The sequence below is a fragment of the Crinia signifera genome, chromosome 9, assembly GCF_055691185.1.
Source record: "Crinia signifera chromosome 9, ASM5569118v1, whole genome shotgun sequence".
Taxonomy (NCBI): Eukaryota; Metazoa; Chordata; class Amphibia; order Anura; family Myobatrachidae; genus Crinia; species Crinia signifera.
The window spans coordinates 90,292,727-90,310,251 of NC_139225.1; the positions used below are offsets into that span (position 1 = coordinate 90,292,727).

The following is a 17,525-nucleotide window of genomic DNA, read 5'->3' on the forward strand; positions in this document are numbered from 1 at the left end:
AAAATAAACGGGGCAAGCCATATATACCTGCACAAGGCCAGTCCTATACACCTGCACGGGTCCAGCCCTATACAACTACACGGGTCCAGCCCTATACACCTACACGGGGCCAGTCCTATACACCTGCACAAGGCCAGTCCTATGCACCTGCACGGGGCCAGCCCTATGCACCTGCACGGGGCCAGCCCTATGCACCTGCACGGGGCCAGCCCTATGCACCTGCACGGGGCCAGTCCTATGCACCTGCAAAGAACCAATCCTATATACCTGCACAAGGCCAATCCTATACACCTGCAGAGAACCAATCCTATACAACTTTTATCAACATTAAACAGGGCCAGCTCTATGCAACTTGCTTTAGATTACACGGGACCACCCCTATACATCCTGCCTTTACATTACACAGGGCCACCCCTATACAATTTGCCTTTACAACTCGCCTGGTGATGCCTAGTTCAGGAGCTGAAGGAGACATTATTCCCTTATGCAACACTGCTGAGGCAGGGGCAGGGCAATCAGTGTGTTCCCCTTAGTTGTAACTTTTCTCCTCTACCCACTAACACAGAATAGTAGTGCGGCTGCTGCACATTGGGCAGTAAGAGAGAGGAGACTGCTGCTGCTCATCGGGCAGTAAGAGAGAGGAGACTGCTGCTGCTCATCGGGCAATAAGAGAGAGGAGACTGCTGCTGCTCATCGGGCAGTAAGAGAGAGGAGACTGCTGCTGCTCATCGGGCAGTAAGAGAGAGGAGACTGCTGCTGCTCATCGGGCAGTAAGAGAGAGGAGACTGCTGCTGCTCATCGGGCAGTAAGAGAGAGGAGACTGCTGCTGCTCATCGGGCAGTAAGAGAGAGGAGACTGCTGCTGCTCATCGGGCAGTAAGAGAGAGGAGACTGCTGCTGCTCATCGGGCAGTAATGTAGAACAATACACAAGAAAAGAATGAGCAGAGCTACTATTGATGTTTAAAAAAAAAAACTGGTGGGTCTATTACAAGGTTTTATTTAAATACTAGAAATAACATACTGAGCCAGCATTAAAAACATTGATGTTGCAAATAAAAATAGGGAAGGTTAAAAACTCAAAAGTCCTTACCAAACCAGGCAGTGTTATTGAAGGGTGGCCAGGAGAGTCTCGATTTTAAGGGTCCATTTGGAACAACAGGAGTCCCCAAATGAGCGATCCAGAGGGAGAACAAGATGGAACATCCAGGAGTGGCCCAAGATGGCACAAATTACCCTACCACTGACTGTGGCAAAGCGGGATGATGTTCTCAACCTCTTGGTTCTGTGGAAGGTAAGCTTATTTGTATCCAAGATGGAAAGTGGAAGGGGAGTCCACTTGGAGATAGCCGGGTCTGCAATCCAAAGGCCTTTAGCTGTTAGGGGTGGTGAGTTCCTGACCGGTTTCGCTACTCCAGGTAGCTTTATCAACCTTCCCTATTTTTATTTACAACCGTCCCTATTTTTATTTGCAACATCAATGTTTTTAACCTTCCCTATTTTTATTTGCAACATCAATGTTTTTAATGCTGGCTCAGTATGTTTTTTCTAGTATTTAAATAAAACCTTGTAATAGACCCACCAATCACCAACAGCAATAGTAGCTCTGCTCATTCTTTTATTGTGTAATGTGTCTTGTACAGGACTGACTATCCTGTTTTAGAGCAGCAGCTAGTAAATACAACCCCTGTCAGGCGCCCGTGGCCCATTATTACCTAGTGTGACTTGGGCCTCAGTTTTGGTAATGGAGAACAGACTGCTGCTGCACATCTGGCAGTAAGAGATAGGAGACTGCTGCTGCACATCTTTCAGTAAGAGAGAGGAGACTGCTGCTGCACATCGGCAACCGCCTTCCTGGATACTTCCACAGCCCAGCATACAGTATCTGAGCTCACAATGGAAGGGCCAGACCTATACAATTTGTCTATACATCAGACATGGGTGGTCCTAGACATTACAGAAACTGCATTTGTAGGTATCCAAAACCCCTCTGTCTTAAACATGCAGCTTCTCATAGTGATTTAGTGGTCATTTGTACAGTGACAGCACAACTACTGATTTGTCCTCAATGCTGATTGCCACTATCTGTCTCTGCCCAGCTATCGGCGCCATCCAGTGTGTGTTCAGTATTCAGACTCCAACCGCTATCTAGCAAATATTCATCATCTAGTTTCCAGTTGCTATATAGCAAGTATTTATTATCCAGACTCCGGCGAACACTCATCATCCAGACTCCAGTCGCTTTCCATCCAGTAATCCGGATTCCACCAGCGTGTACCTGCTGCCTGAATCTCAGCCACTCATCTGCCATTTCCAGGCCTCCTGTGCCTCTACCAGTATCCAGACATCTCTTCAATCCATCGCTGCTGCACTACTAAGCTTTTTTCCATCTCCAGCGGTACATATCATCAGTTCACTGTTAGCTGCTTAGGCGCTCTTCAGTCTCCAGTCGACTTTGCCACCAAATTGCTAAGAGTGGTTTCCCTGGTTAACCAAGTTCCAGCCTCCAGCTATACATTCCGGCATCCCCGGATTCAGCCTTCAGCTACATATTCTGGTGTCTCTGGATTCTGCCTTCCGGCATCCCCAGATTCGAATACTTATTTGGTATCCCCAGACAAAGTCCTCCACTGACCTTCTGGTATTCCCAGATTCTGATCACTAGTATCCTATTAGCATTCTGAACTCCGCTTCCAGTTCTATTCTGGCATCCCCGGATCCAGCCAGTTTATTGTGCCAATGCCAACCCAGATATCAGACATTGTATTCACCTCAGCCTGCAACAGTCACCACCAAGTTCTCAAATCCCCGTTCCTGGCACCCTTACCTTATATTTTCTCATAAAATACATATTTTTCTTGTAGGGTAAAGTAGAAGTGTGCAAGGTGCTATTTATAGAACAATTTATAGCAAACCCATTACCGGGGAGCATAGGCGTGCGCAGCCCATTTCCTTAGGGGGTGCACCATTTGAGGGCCGTGTCCATCACCGCCTACTGGGTGTGTCCATCACCGCCTACTGGGGTGTGCACACTAAATAGAAGGTGACTTTTTTATGTACATGCACTTCAGAATCAATCATACCCCCCCACATGTACTAGAAGCAGGGAAAGTGCGCGCCGATAGCGCAGTGCATTTACACTGTTATGCCCATTACACATAATGCCACTTACAGTAATGCCCATTACACATAATGCCACTTACAGTAATGCCCATTACACATAATGTCACACACCATAATGCCCATCACACATAATGCCACCCAACATAATGCCCATTACACATAATGCCACACACTGTAATGCCCATTACACATGCAAGAGCTTGACACATTTTTGTAAAATAGGGACAATAGGCACAGTGCGCACCAAAAATTTACACCGTAATGCCTATTACACGTCACACAGCGTATACACATTACATAGTATACCACATGCCATAATGCCCATTACACGTTATGCCACACACCGTAATGGCCAATACACATTATACCAAACACTGTAATGCCCATTACACATTATGCCACACAGTGATAGTGAGTGATAGTGGCATATGGATGACAGTGGCATTTTAGTATCAGTGACATATGCGTGTGGGACAGGGTGTTGGAGACAAATATTACAGTTTACCTACCTTAACTGCGCAAAGCAACAGCATCAGCCATCTGGGAGCTGTAGATGGAGCAATCTCCTTCACCCCGTATCCTGCTCTCTATCACAATGACATGTTCCCTCATCCTGCGGCCAGCATTAATTCACACTGGCACACTCCCTTACCCTGCAGCCTGCGCTCTATCACACTGACTCGCTCCCTCACACTGCTCTCTATCACACTGATGCACTCCCTCACTCTGCGGCCTGTGCTGTATCACACTGACGCACTCCCTCACTCTGCGGCCTGCGCTCTATCACACTGATGCACTCCCTCACTCTGCGGCCTGTGCTGTATCACACTGACGTGCTCCCTCACTCTGCGGCCTGCGCTGTATCACACTGATGTGATCCCTCACTCTGCGGCCTGTGCTGTATCACACTGACGCACTCCCTCACTCTGCGGCCTGCGCTCTATCACACTGACGTGCTCCCTCACTCTGCGGCCTGCGCTCTATCACACTGACGCACTCCCTCACTCTGCGGCCTGCGCTCTATCACACTGACGTGCTCCCTCACTCTGCGGCCTGTGCTGTATCACACTGACGCACTCCCTCACTCTGCGGCCTGTGCTGTATCACACTGACGCACTCCCTCACTCTGCGGCCTGCGCTCTATCACACTGACGTGCTCCCTCACTCTGCGGCCTGCGCTGTATCACACTGATGTGATCCCTCACTCTGCGGCCTGTGCTGTATCACACTGACGTGCTCCCTCACTCTGCGGCCTGCGCTCTATCACACTGACATGCTCCCTCACTCTGCGGCCTCCGCGCTATCACACTGATGCGATCCCTCACTCTGCGGCCTGCGCTAAATCACACTGACATGCTCCCGCACCATGAAGTCTATCACATTGACATGCTCGCGCACAATGAGGCCTGCAGTCTATCACACTGATGCACTCACTTACCCTGCAGCCTAACCTTCCCTTTCCACCACCTAATTCAGCTAGCCCCCCCCCCAGCCTAACTCTATGTCCCCTCTAGTGCCTAAATCTAACCCTCCCTCCCCCAGCCTAATGCTAACCCACCTTACATACTTAATTTCACAAGAAAAATACACACACACAGTAGTACTCCCTCCACTCACTCTTGGGGGTGAGGGTAATCTCACTGATGGACAATGAGCATGCCCTGGTCTGGAAGGATGTCGAGCTGCACCTCCCTCCCTGACAGCAGCACCAGCAGCAGCAATGTGAGCACTATCCTGACTCCGTGTAGCCCCGCCCCCTGACTCCATGTAGCCCTGCCCACTGAATCCCGTGTGACTCTGCCCTCCCTCTGAGACAGTCCTCCTGCGTGGCTAACAATGACTAGGTTTGCCCGGCCAGGCAGGTGATCCAGCATAGTAAGCCATCACACACTGCCTGTGCCTGGATCTGCACATCATTAACTCATCGCTCCCGCAGTCTTCCTTGCCACTGCTCCCTCTCCAGACAGTGACAGGCTCTGTAAGAGCCGTGTCATCTGCCGTGCAACAGCGGGGACAAGCTGTGCAGCACCCCATGCAGTTGCACAGTTTACCCCCCTGTAAAATTGTGCGGGGGGTGCAGGTCATTAGGAGGTGCCTGTGCACCCCCGGCACCCCCCGTGCGCACAACTCCATCTCCCCTCGTCCTGCATACACATATGGTATAACATCAAGCACCCGGAGCATGCAACCCCATAGTGGTGGCCCTGGCAAACCCTTCAAGTGTTTTTAATATTTTAGACATTTCAAGGATTGACACCCGCTCGCTTTCCTGAAATACTTGTGTATTTGTGTACATTAATAGAATGCAGATGATTATTAAAACCAATGCACTAGACCAGGAGCCCTCAAACTATTTTGCTCTGGGACCCCATCAGACAATAAAAATAATGACCGTACCCCAGCAAGTTACTGCAGAAGGATATCACATCACATGTGCAGCCAGCAGACATGGCATGGCAGCATTGTGGAGGCACAAAATGAAGGGAGGAGTCTGAAGTAACAGACAATTTAACATATTTTTCAGAATCCTTGAATCACTGACTGAGGTTAGAAAAGTCATCAGCCTGATTGTCAGCAACATGGAGTTGTGACCCCATGCTGAGAAGGTTAGGACCCACTGTGGGGTCAGGACCCACAGTTTGAGAACCCCTGCACTAGACCAATTGCATATATAGTTTCATTTCTAATACTATGATCGCTAGTTACATTGCTGCAAGTTACAGTTAGATTGCACTTTATCTCATTTTCTAATGGCAATCTTGTGAGTTGGTTTTGTTAACTGAGGTTAAAAATGCCTTTATGTCCAGATAATTAACACAGTCCAGGTGATTACACTTGGAAAACAAGTGTGAAAAGCAGAAGTAGACTATTATCTCACTGTGAAAAGTAGTCTGTTTGGCAGTCATGCTATGTCACCCACTAGCACTTGCCTTGGCATGTGCCATTTGTGTGTAATGTAGACTATTCGTTCTTGTGGTTTTTACTGTGTGTAGTCTTGGTATGTTAGTTGACCTATTTAAATATTCATAAAACCTATAATTTGTTTTGCTTAATCCCCCCCCCCCCAAAAAAAAAACAAAAAAACCCCCCCAAAAAAAAAAAACAGGGACTGCTTAGGAACTAAGAGCCAGATGTATCAAGCTTCAAAAAGTGATTAGATGGAGAGTGATAAACAAATAGCCAATCAGCTCCTAACTGTCATGTTACAGGCTGGGTTTGAAATATGACAGATACAGTAGGAGCTTATTGGCTGGTTGTTTATCACTCGCCATTTTATCTCTTTTGAAGCTTAGTACACCTGGCCTTAAAAGTGGCCCTGGAAAAATTCTAGAAGTGACCTCATGTGAGGAGCACCAAATCAAATGTAGGCGGAGCCAACACCAAAATGGGCGGGATTAATACATCACTACACCTGTGTGGAAGTCGTTGGTTTCAATGTGCTTGGCTGTCTGATGACCCCCAAACAAACCACACACCTCCATATTTCAAATAATACCCCACTCCCCCCCACTGAGACTAAACACAGAACCCAAAATCAGCATCATGCAGACAAACAACTTGTGGAGCCCAGAAACACCCCAGAAATGGTTACAAGACCAGATAGAACTCACTCTTGTCCCTTTAAAATATGTCCCAATGTATATAAATGAGCACCTGCCTTAGATGAGTATTTGCAGCAACAGGTAATCTGCTCTGTTAACTGGCAAATGTGTGTGAGGGGGATGGGGTCACTACTCTGGACAGGGCCAGATCATAAAAGTAAGTGGCCTCACAGGTGTGTCGGCCTACTGGGAATCTTCCCTACAAGGTCTATGAACAATCTGCCCATGGACTCAATCCAATTAGCCGCAAAATGGGCTAGTTACCCTGTAACAGTGTGGACACAGCCTATTGTACTGTATCATAAGCAAACGCCAGCAAACTCTTGGCAAGTGGCTCAAATTCTGACAAAAGCAATGAGATATTATACGATTACTAGAGCTACCCCTGTTGCCCTCTTCCTGTCACCCCCTGGCCACTTGGCCATTGACCATCAATGAATCATAATCATTGATGGTTGATGTAGAATAATTTTGCCATCGATGGGGAGAACCAGATTGTTTTCCTCTATCGATGGCTCAGCATAACCAAATTTTTTTTTTAATTCTCCCGAAAGGTGCGTGTACACGGAGAATAGCTCTACCTCCAACACCCATGAAGCCATGCCTCAATGTTCTGATTGGCCCATGGGCTAGTCAGTCAAATAAAATAGATGACCATTGATAGCCAAAAACATTGATAGTCATTCATTAATATTATGCTGTTACAGATTACTATTTGTACTATTGCCATATATGGTGACCACAACGATGGCCATCCCTACCCACTGTTTTTTTCACTGTCACCCACTGCCGAGTTGCATATTGCGAACTTGGATTTGGGTAGAGGAGGGGGGCCCACATTCAAATTTTGCACCTGGGATTACCAGGGCTGGTTTAAGGCTCCTCGGCACCCTAGACAAAGCTTCTTCAACCTACTGAACACCCCCCCCCCCCTATACTGCCACCAATACCCCCTTTCCAACCCATTAAAGCGTACTTACATTCCAGAATGGCAGGGAGGCTCCCAAAAATAGGGTGGTCCTCCCAGCTCTTGGGACGTTGGACAAGTTCCCTGCTTTCTGTGTAAGTCTCCCTTTGCCACCCACAACATAGGAGTACAAGGAGGAGGGGGCAGAAAAGTAGAGAAGTACGCCTCAAGAGAAAGTATGGAGGTAAGGTCTTAAAAGTTCCACAGCTTCCCCCCAGATCCTGGTGCCCTAGTCAGCTGCCTAAAGCGGCCTAATGGTAGAGCCGGCCCTGGACTCACCACCCACAAGTTCCACCACTGGACAGAGAAGAGCTGCTGCTCCTGCCCAGTTGTAGCAGCTACTTCTCCGAGAGAAGCCTAACCACGAGGTGCAAGAATGTGAGCTTAGAAAGTGCAGTACTTCATTTATTATGTTTGTTTTAACCTTTCCTTGACCACTTATTTATATTATTTAAATCATGGTACAGCCTATACTAAAGACCATCTATAGGGGGAAATAGAGTGATAGAAGGAGAAAGTGAGAGATTTAGTATGAAATCTCCAGGTTTTTTTTTTTTTTTTAAAGCGGCAATCATTTACACGGCAAAACCAGTGTGATTTTCCAGTGTAAATGATTGCCGCTTTAAAAAACCCCTGAAGATTTCTTACTTGGGGGGAGATTCTCTAAGAATCTCCGCCCCCCTTCGCCGCCCATCGCATATTTAATTATCACATATGCTGTAACATATGCGATAATTAAGGCAAAGGACAGCTCTTGCGTTAAGAGCTGTCCTTTGCGGTGAGAGTCGCCGGGTCCCAGCAGGTCCCGGCGGCTCTCCCCTCCCTCCCACACCCGGCACTGCTGCTGCTGCGCCGGGCTCTCCTCCTCCCTGCACTCGGAAGAGGATCAGTGCAGGGAGGAGGTCACAGGTCCGGGCAGCACTGCGCTGTGCTGCCCGGACACAGGTGAGGGGGCGATGCGGGGCGGCGCGGGGCGGTGGAGGGTTGCGATAGAAGCCCATTGGCTTCTATGGGGCATCGCCAGATTTTTCTGGTGATGCCCCCCGCCGCGGTAACCCGGCGGGGGATGCTTACAGCATCCCAAAATGCGGTAAAAACCCCGATAACGGGGTTTTTACTGCATTTTTAGCTTAGAGAATCTCCCCCTAAATCTCTCACTTTCTGATTCTCTCATCCTATTACATTTCACCATTAGTGTTCTATATTAATACTGTATTTAATACAGTAAGTCAATGTTTACATTAATGTCCAGGATTGGGGCTAGGTTTTTCTTTTATCTTATAGAAGATGCTAAGATAATAGAATGTAATTGGTTGCTATGGGCAACAACCCATCTTCAATAGAACTCCAACCCCCCCCCCCCAAGACTTGCTCCAATGTTCCTCAGAGTGGGAGATTGTGGATTGCATTTGGAAACCTTCCTCTAGAAATCCGACATTTGACAATGAATATAGTAGCTAATGAATACATAAACAGCATGCTTTCCTAGGGATTTCCTAGGTATTTTGCAAGAGATATAAATGGTGATAAGGTGCTCCCTCTAGTGTTCATTTAGGCTTATTACATGTACTTGTTCAGGCACATCAACTTTTTCGGTAGTTTACCTAGAACGGCGCCCACGATTTTGGTCTTAGGCATCTCAAGGTAAAGAATCGCGTCGGTCGCATCGCATGCGACCAAAAAATCGCATGCGATGCGACCGACGCGATTACCATGATTTTACATAGGGAACAATGTTAAATGGCCCAATTGACCCGATTTTACATAGGGAACAATGTTAAATGGCCCACAGACCCCAAATAGCCACCCTGAAGTGTGAAATGGCCCCCCCAATTGTTAACGCCACCCCACGATCAACGTCAACCCGAAGCGTGGCGAGCGGCGGTGGTACGCGTCCTCCGACCTTTTCATACCCCCACTATCCACGTCGGCGTGGAGTTGAGAATAGAAACTGTGACGAGCGCAGCGAGCCACCGAGCCCGAAGCGTGGCGAGGGGACGAGGCTACCATCCGCGTCCCCTTGCGGGGCTCGCAACGCTCGCCACGCTTCAGGCTCGGTGGCTCGCTGCGCTCGCCACACTTTCTATTCCCAACTCCACGCCGACGTGGATAGTGGGGGTATGAAAAGGTCGGAGGATGCGTACCGCCGCCCCTCGCGGGCTCTCTGCACTCACCACGCTTCGGGTTGACGTTGATCGTGGGGTGTCGTTAACAATTGAGGGGGCCATTTCACACTTCAGGGTGGCTATTTGGGGTCTGTGGCCCATTTAACATTGTTCCCTATGTAAAATCAGGTCAATTGGGCCATTTAACATTGTTCCCTATGTAAAATCGCGGTAATCGCGTCGGTCGCTTCGCATGCAATTTTTTGGCCGCATGCGATGCGACCGACGCTATTTACATTTTAACATGCATTTCTATGTAAGATCGCGGGCATCACATCGGTCGCATCGCATGCCATTATAATGGCATGCGATGTACATGCGATGCCCGCGATGGGCGCCGTTCTAGGTAAACAGTACCACTTTTTCTTTTAGCAGGCAACACTCATTTCTCTGCTGTAGAACATTTATTGGTACTTGTGTAATAGCACAGCGCCCGGCTATGCTTCCTTTTCAGCGTAGGCTAAGCTACGCTGTCAGCGTTGCCCAATGGCTGCATAGCATACTTAGTGTAGTGACTCCGTGGCAGCCCAACGGCTGCCTAGTGTAGTTAGCGTAGTGACTCCGTGGCAGCCCGGCTCTGTCCCCGGCATCCATGGCAAGCTTAGTAAGCACTTCTCACACAGCGCCGGTAACCGTCGGATGCCAGCAGAGATGAGATCTTGCGGTCGACGGTGGAGAGGCGCTCCAGCTTTCTGAGACGCAGGTGCGTCTCAGATGCTCCTGCATCTCAGTAATTATTGTGGCAGTGTACGGCAACCCTGCCCATGTCCGCTTTAAGGAGAGCCTCCTTTTAAAACCCCCACTATCCACTCCAGCCCGAAGCATGGCGAGTGGGACGCGTTACGCATCCCCCTGACCTGTTCATACCCCCACTATCCACATCTGCATGGTGAGCGCAGCGAGCCACCGAGCCCGAAGCGTGGCGAGCGGACGCGGATTACTTAACATGTATTCTGCGTCCGCTCGCCACGCTTCCGGCTCTTTATAAAATCACTTTATAAGATCAACTCCACGCCGACGTGGATAGTGGGGGTATGAACAGGTCGGGGGGACTCGTAACGCGTCCCCTTGCGGGGTCGCTGCACTCGCCACGCTTCGGGCTGGTGTGGATAGTGGGGGTGTTTCAGGAACACATATCTGACAGGGGCACTGACTATGCTTACTATGGTAGCGGGAACACTACGCTACTTCAGACTGACTACGCTAACCGCACGAACACTACGCTGATTCTGACAGGCTGCTACGCTAACTACGTTATGGGCGCCGTGCTATTACACAACTACCCATTTATTTGTAAAGAGAGCAAAGGGAAATAAAAAGTATTCCATTACTTGGTGAGAATTGCTGGCTTCCTGAAAGCATGGCATTGTGGCAGCTCAGACATAAAGACACCAAGTTGTCTAGGGTCACATTTAACAAGAGATACAATTTAGACTTTCCAGTTCAGAGCCAGTGTCATTCTGAGTCAATGATTCACACATAAAGCCATTTATACCATACAATAGTGTGAGGGCAGATAGATAGAGCCTCTTGTTAATCTCCGTACCAGGCTACCAAACTTTTCTTCTTTTTTTTTTTTAAAAGAATCATATAATGTGTGCTTAGTGTTTACAGCTTACATTTACTGTTTGAATGCAGCTTAGATGTGTACTTAGTATTTAGGGCACCTGCCATTCCTGGCATTGGTATAATAATAAAATAAGGATTTGTTTGGTTGAGTGCATGTTTAAACCCGGAAGGAGTGATGTCATTCTCTTATCGATGTCTTTCTCCCTCCAAGCACAAAACAGAGGAAGTCTGTCTGCTTATGTTACTAGAAAGCTTCACCGCTGCCTTCATTCTCATTTGCATATGGATGGTGCAGATTTTAGCCTAATTCCCAACATTCTAAAATATGTATTATAGTAGAAATATACAAAAATGCGGCCTTCAGTTGCCCTATTTCTCTTTGTACAATGACGCCATTGCCCTGAACAGGATAATGGAATGATCTTGAACAACCGATATTAAACAATGGGTGCTTATAGAGAATGCTACCGTAGCCTCACCAATAGGCCATTACCCCTGGTGCTCAAGAATCCCTGCCGTCTCCCATCCCACTGCTGGCCCTACACTAACACTACGAGCAGGCTCTCTCATATGTGTCTTCTAAGTTCTCTCCCATGACCCCGCTGTTTAATCATTCTGATTTTACTCCCGGAGTCTCAAGTCAGGGGTTTGAAGCATGGATCTTGAAAGGGGTGTGACATGTTGGCCAATTGGTGGAAGATACTCCCTTTCCCTGTTTTGCAGGAGAAATGGAGTCTTCCGTCATTGGAAATTTGGAGGTATCTTCAGTTACAGTATTTCGTAGCGGGGAGTAAACTTTTTCCTGACACAACTAGGCCATTGACAGTATTTGAGTACATGTGTTTGGATTCTTCCCATCCAGTACATTTCCTTTCAAAATGTTACAGATTCCTGATTGAAAATACGTTCTCGGCTCTTCCTAAATACTGTACACTAGAGATTGGGGACAGGGCCTTCTGATTGATTTAACAGAGAAGGACTGGACAAAAAGTTTTCAGGACACCTTTGTTAGTTCAATAAGCTACTCAGTGACCGAGACGCAATTCAAATTTTTATCGTGTTGGCACAAAACAGGCTCCCCAATTCATATCTATAGGAATTGTCTCTTACTTTGCCCCTATTGGGATAACGGAATTTCCATTTCCAAATTGAACCTGCTTTCTGGCTTCTTAATTTAGTTGCTGGCTCTCCGACGGCATATATAAAAATTCCTTTTAAAATTCCTCAATAGTGTAAAGCTGTGATCCCTGTTCATTGGCGTAGTACTGCCCCTCCCATGGTGAAAGAGTGGTTCACTAGGATAGACATGTATATGTCAATGGAGGAAATACGGGAGACACCTGAAAGCCAACAGGCATTCACAGCTACTTGGTTTCTCTGGATTGACTTTTAGTCCTCCCAAACATATTTATTACTTTGATAATAGATCCCACTTATCAAAAAAATGTATTCTCCCGGTTGATTTACATTGAAAGACTGGAATACCAAACAATTCTTCCTTCTTCTACCTACGTCTTGTCCATCTTTCTTCTTCCTTGGTGTTTCTTTCCCCTATTCTTTCTTTCTTTGTTCTGTTTGTAAGTTTAGCCAGGATTTGCTGTATGTTTTACAGGTCGACTGTTTTATGAGAGATACTGGGGGTTATTCTGGTTGATTTGATCGGATGCGAATTCGCACCCTTGTGAGTCAACCAGAACCCGCCCTGTGAATGGTAGTATGCCTGCCCCCTCTAGCAGCTTGTGTTTGCATGCAGGGCCTGTGAATGGATGTTTAACATAAACATCCATTAGCAGCCTTTGGGTGAACAGCCACATCATTCGATGGTCGCCGACCATCGAATGAGGTGGGACATGCACGCATATCTAAGTGACTCTCAGGTTCCATGCAGATTTGCATGCATCCTTGGGAGGACGTGGGCGGGCAGCTGACATCCAGTGATGTCTGCCGCCCGCCCCTGGCTCCCACGTCACGCCCCAATTGCCATGGAAACGCCCATGAAACGTTGGGTGTGACTATACACCTATGCAAAAGCCCAGAGTTTCATGGGCATTCCCATGAAAAAACTGGGCGTTTCCATGGTAATTCGCTGGTGAGGCAGGTGCTAACGTCATGTACAAGGTAGCTGAAAATCTGAGACACCAGAGAGTGTCTTTGATTTGGGAGCACCTTAGAAATCATTCAATGGTCGGTGCACAAGCTGCAAAAGGATGTTTATGCAAAATGACCTCCTTGGTACCATGAAAGATGCTTTAAGTAAGAGAAGGAAAAATCCCTGCTTGTGAGAGTTCACCATTTAAATATAACAACACAATACATTGATGTTATTTAGGTTGTACATTAAATAAAGTGAACTAATAACACTGTGTGTTTTATATATGCTATAGGCCATGTGAAATGTCAGCGTTGCTTGTTCACCAGAGGGTAACCTAGATCTGCTGACGCGCCCCTTCCTCTGGCTCCATTGTAACTTCTTGCTCACAGATTAGCACAGCTGCTGAGTAAGCGTTACGTCCTGCTTTGAAGATTATAGCAGTAATCAATTTTCACATGCACTGGACTGCAGTCCCCATCATACCATAACCACATTGATTAGCATTTAGTATAAAATGCCTTGCAGAATTCCTTCCTGCGTAACACAATGTATATTGACAGCCTGCATCACTCAAGTAAAAATGAGTGTATGTTTTAATAATATATTATTTGTGTTAATAACAATCTTGCCATTTTTTCCGTATTTAGTACTGATATATTAAGCAGCACAGTACAGAGAGTATTTCTCATTGAGTCCCTGGCACTTTGGTGCTAACAGTATAAAGACCTGCACATGCACATATGACCCATGGCTATAGCACTGTGAGGCAGCAATGCGAACCACCTCTCACCCCTTTCTCTTATATGTAAATATTCAAAAATATTGTTGTGTTGCTGCAGTTGAACAGATTATGGGGTATATTCAATTGCTGTCAGAACTGCCATCTTGTCAGAAAGACGTCAGTTTCCGACTTGAATAGTTCTTAGGGGTTCTGACCTATTCAATAAAGTCTGTTTTTTTCTGACAGGTCAGAATGCTCCAACCTATCGGAAACCAGGTGGATTGGCGGAATAGACGCAGATCCACCTACTTTTGATGGAAATGCAATCCAGCAATCTCAATCCGACTTGAAAAAATGTTGGATTGAGGCAGGGAGGACGGCAGTAGCAGCAGCAATCATCGGCCAAATCCAACATTCCGATTTGGCTGCTGATTTATATAGGTAGTGTGGGATCCATACCGACAAATTAATTTCAGAATGGGTCCAACACTACTTGAATATACCCTTATATACTAAGATAACACATTTATCGTATCCTGTAGTGAATAGCAATAGATTTGCAAATACACATTTATTAAAAGTTAGTTATATAGTGTTAGCACATTCCCTTGTGCTTTACAATTGGGAACTAGTACTACAGATGTGGCAATGGGGATCCCTAAATGCTATTCGTGGCGAGCACAACTGTATGCGCTGCTTCCATAAGGAAAACAGGATTTGCTGTACATGCCGAGTATTCACATTGAATACTGCCCTATGAGTCGTAGGCATGCACAGTCTATCGATAAACGTCCGGCCTGAATAACCCCCCCCCCCCGTGCCCCCATGGTCTTACACGCTAATTTAGTTCACCTGTGTTACACCGGCTTGTGTATACCGCGTGGACAAAATAATTCAGACTAGTTAAAAATGTTGAGCTTAAAAGGTTGTATTACTATTTATAAAGCATTTTTATCTGGGTATGACAAAGTCATATTTAGAATTATGTATAAGATATATAATGTTTAATATTTATATAAATATAAAATGTATTTAGCACTTTATAAAGTACATACTTGTTCAAATGGAATTAAAAGCAATTTAAATATAAAAGAATAAAACCAGAATGTGTCACTAGACTTGTAGAGCTTACAATCTAATGTCAATTTCTACTTTCCACAGACTTGTCAAGGTTGTTCATCGGGATCAAAATGTGATTGCAGTGGCGTGAAAGGAGACAAGGTAAAAATGATCCGGCTAACTATATACAAGGCCCAGTTTTGCGCAATGTACAGTATGACATTTCAGAAAAAAAATATATAGCCAGATGTTCTAAGCTTGAAAAGTGATAAACTGGAGACTGATAACTAGAGACAGGATTATATGCATTTGCATATGCATTTGCATATTTTGCCCATTCTCACTGGTTATTGCATATTTTACCTAAAATCTAGTGATGGTGCATATTTTAGGCCCTCCCCCCTTTCCACCCGCGAATCACGGCACTGCTTTGCCCTGCTGCTGCTGGCCAGGTAGTGGTAGATTGTGCAGGCTGGGGCAATATGTGCGCAGTGTGGGGAACCTTGGATGTACGATGTGTCTGACACTGCTCTAGGCTGCCAATTTATGTTGATAAAAGTCAGTCGGGGCGGATGCCATTACGAAGCTCCTGAACCTTTGCCTGCCCCTGGCCTGGGACTTTACACCAAGAGGCAGACTTCTGCAGCAGAAGGCTTGTGACATCACGCGGCACGGAGGAAATGCTGTATCACAGTGAGTATGTTGCGCCCTCACACACTATGCTGACATTTGATCCATCGGCGCTGGAGATGAGGGTCCAAGTAGTTGATGCAAGAGCTTTGGACGATGCAGTCTGCTGTAGCAGCCAAAAAAAGTCCTGTTTATAGCACTAGACATCTGCAGATGCTGTGGGCCTATTTTTGAGGTTTATTTGCAACTAATTTTATGCTGATTTTTAAATAAATAAGTTAAAAATTACTTTTTTTATTATTTAATGTAGCATATTTTAACACTTTTCAAGCATATTTTAAGTATTTTTCATGCATATTTGCATGCATATTTCAGGCTTTTTATGGTGCATATAATCCTGTCTCTACTGATAACGCACCAGCCAATCAGCTGCTACAGTACCTGTCAATTTTCAAACACAGCCTGTGACATGGCAGTTAGCAGCTGATTGGCTGGTGGTTAATCACTCTCCATGTAATCACTTTTCAAGCTTAGTACATCTGGACCACAGAATTTGTTTATTTGCCTGACAGTAATTTAAATTCAACTTGTTGCAGGGTTGTCAGGATTTCCCAATATGCTGGGACCATAAGAATTTTGGATAACAGATTTTTTCATATCCTGCATAACAATAATGAGATATCTTGAGGATAAAGACAGAAGCATTTACGTATCATGTACACATTATACACATACAGCCTTAAGATCATTTTCTAAATGCATTTGTATAACTGAGATGGTAGCATACCTCCCAACTTTTGTCCTCGTCGATGCGGGACGCTGCTCCTTCGCGCCGGAGGCGCGTAGAAATTTAAGGGGGCGTGGCCTAATTTCGGGGGCGTGGCCTATACTCGCGGCTCCCCCGCGAGGCCACGCCCCCATTTTGCCGCTATGGGGGCATGACCCAGAGGCTCTGTGAGCCTCTAGCTATGCCCCCAGTCCCCTGGCTGCGGGAATATACGCTGTCCACATGCCCACAGCGTCTATTCCCCGCTGCTTAGCAGCCGACAGGGGGGACTCCCAACAGCCCCCCCACTCCGCGGGACACTGCCGCCCGCGGGTGGGACATCGGGACAGGCCCTGACAATCGGGACTGTCCCGATAAAATCGGGACTGTTGGGAGGTATGTGGTAGGTCTTGCCATAGGGACTTTAGCAAACTTTCATTTAGGTTAGTAACTCAGACCGCTTCAACAGAAAGAATAAAATGAGCTTTTTAATATTTAATTACAGCTAACCGCAAGCTGGTAACAACTGACACACTGCAAGTATGAGCCAAAGACAGTTACTCATGTAATTGCTTCACTAATAAATAGCTGCTTATCTAGGGAGTTACACAAGGCTGTTATACTGTGAGGGAACCTGAAAGGTGGCTCGGAGGGATGTACACAATGCTCATCTCCTTGGCAACAGTACAAGTCAAATTGAATGAATGCCATGTGTGCCAGCTTTACCACTGGTGATGTGCCTATTTGGGTTTTGTGTGTCATTTTCTATTTTTCCTGTATGGCAATGCCCAGAATGCCCAGAGCGCTGTAGGGGAGTGTACAAAATAGACAGT

At 46.4% G+C, this 17,525-nt stretch overlaps 1 protein-coding gene across 1 annotated transcript in view; it reads left to right on the plus strand.

Moving 5' to 3' along the window:
* COL4A5 (collagen type IV alpha 5 chain) overlaps window positions 1–17,525 on the plus strand; it is a 175,710-nt gene that overhangs the window by 32,717 nt on the left and 125,468 nt on the right. The window contains exon 2 of the mRNA XM_083159363.1: window positions 15,399–15,458. Within this exon, the coding sequence (XP_083015489.1) occupies window positions 15,399–15,458 (60 nt within the window). The remainder of the gene's footprint in view (window positions 1–15,398; window positions 15,459–17,525) is intronic.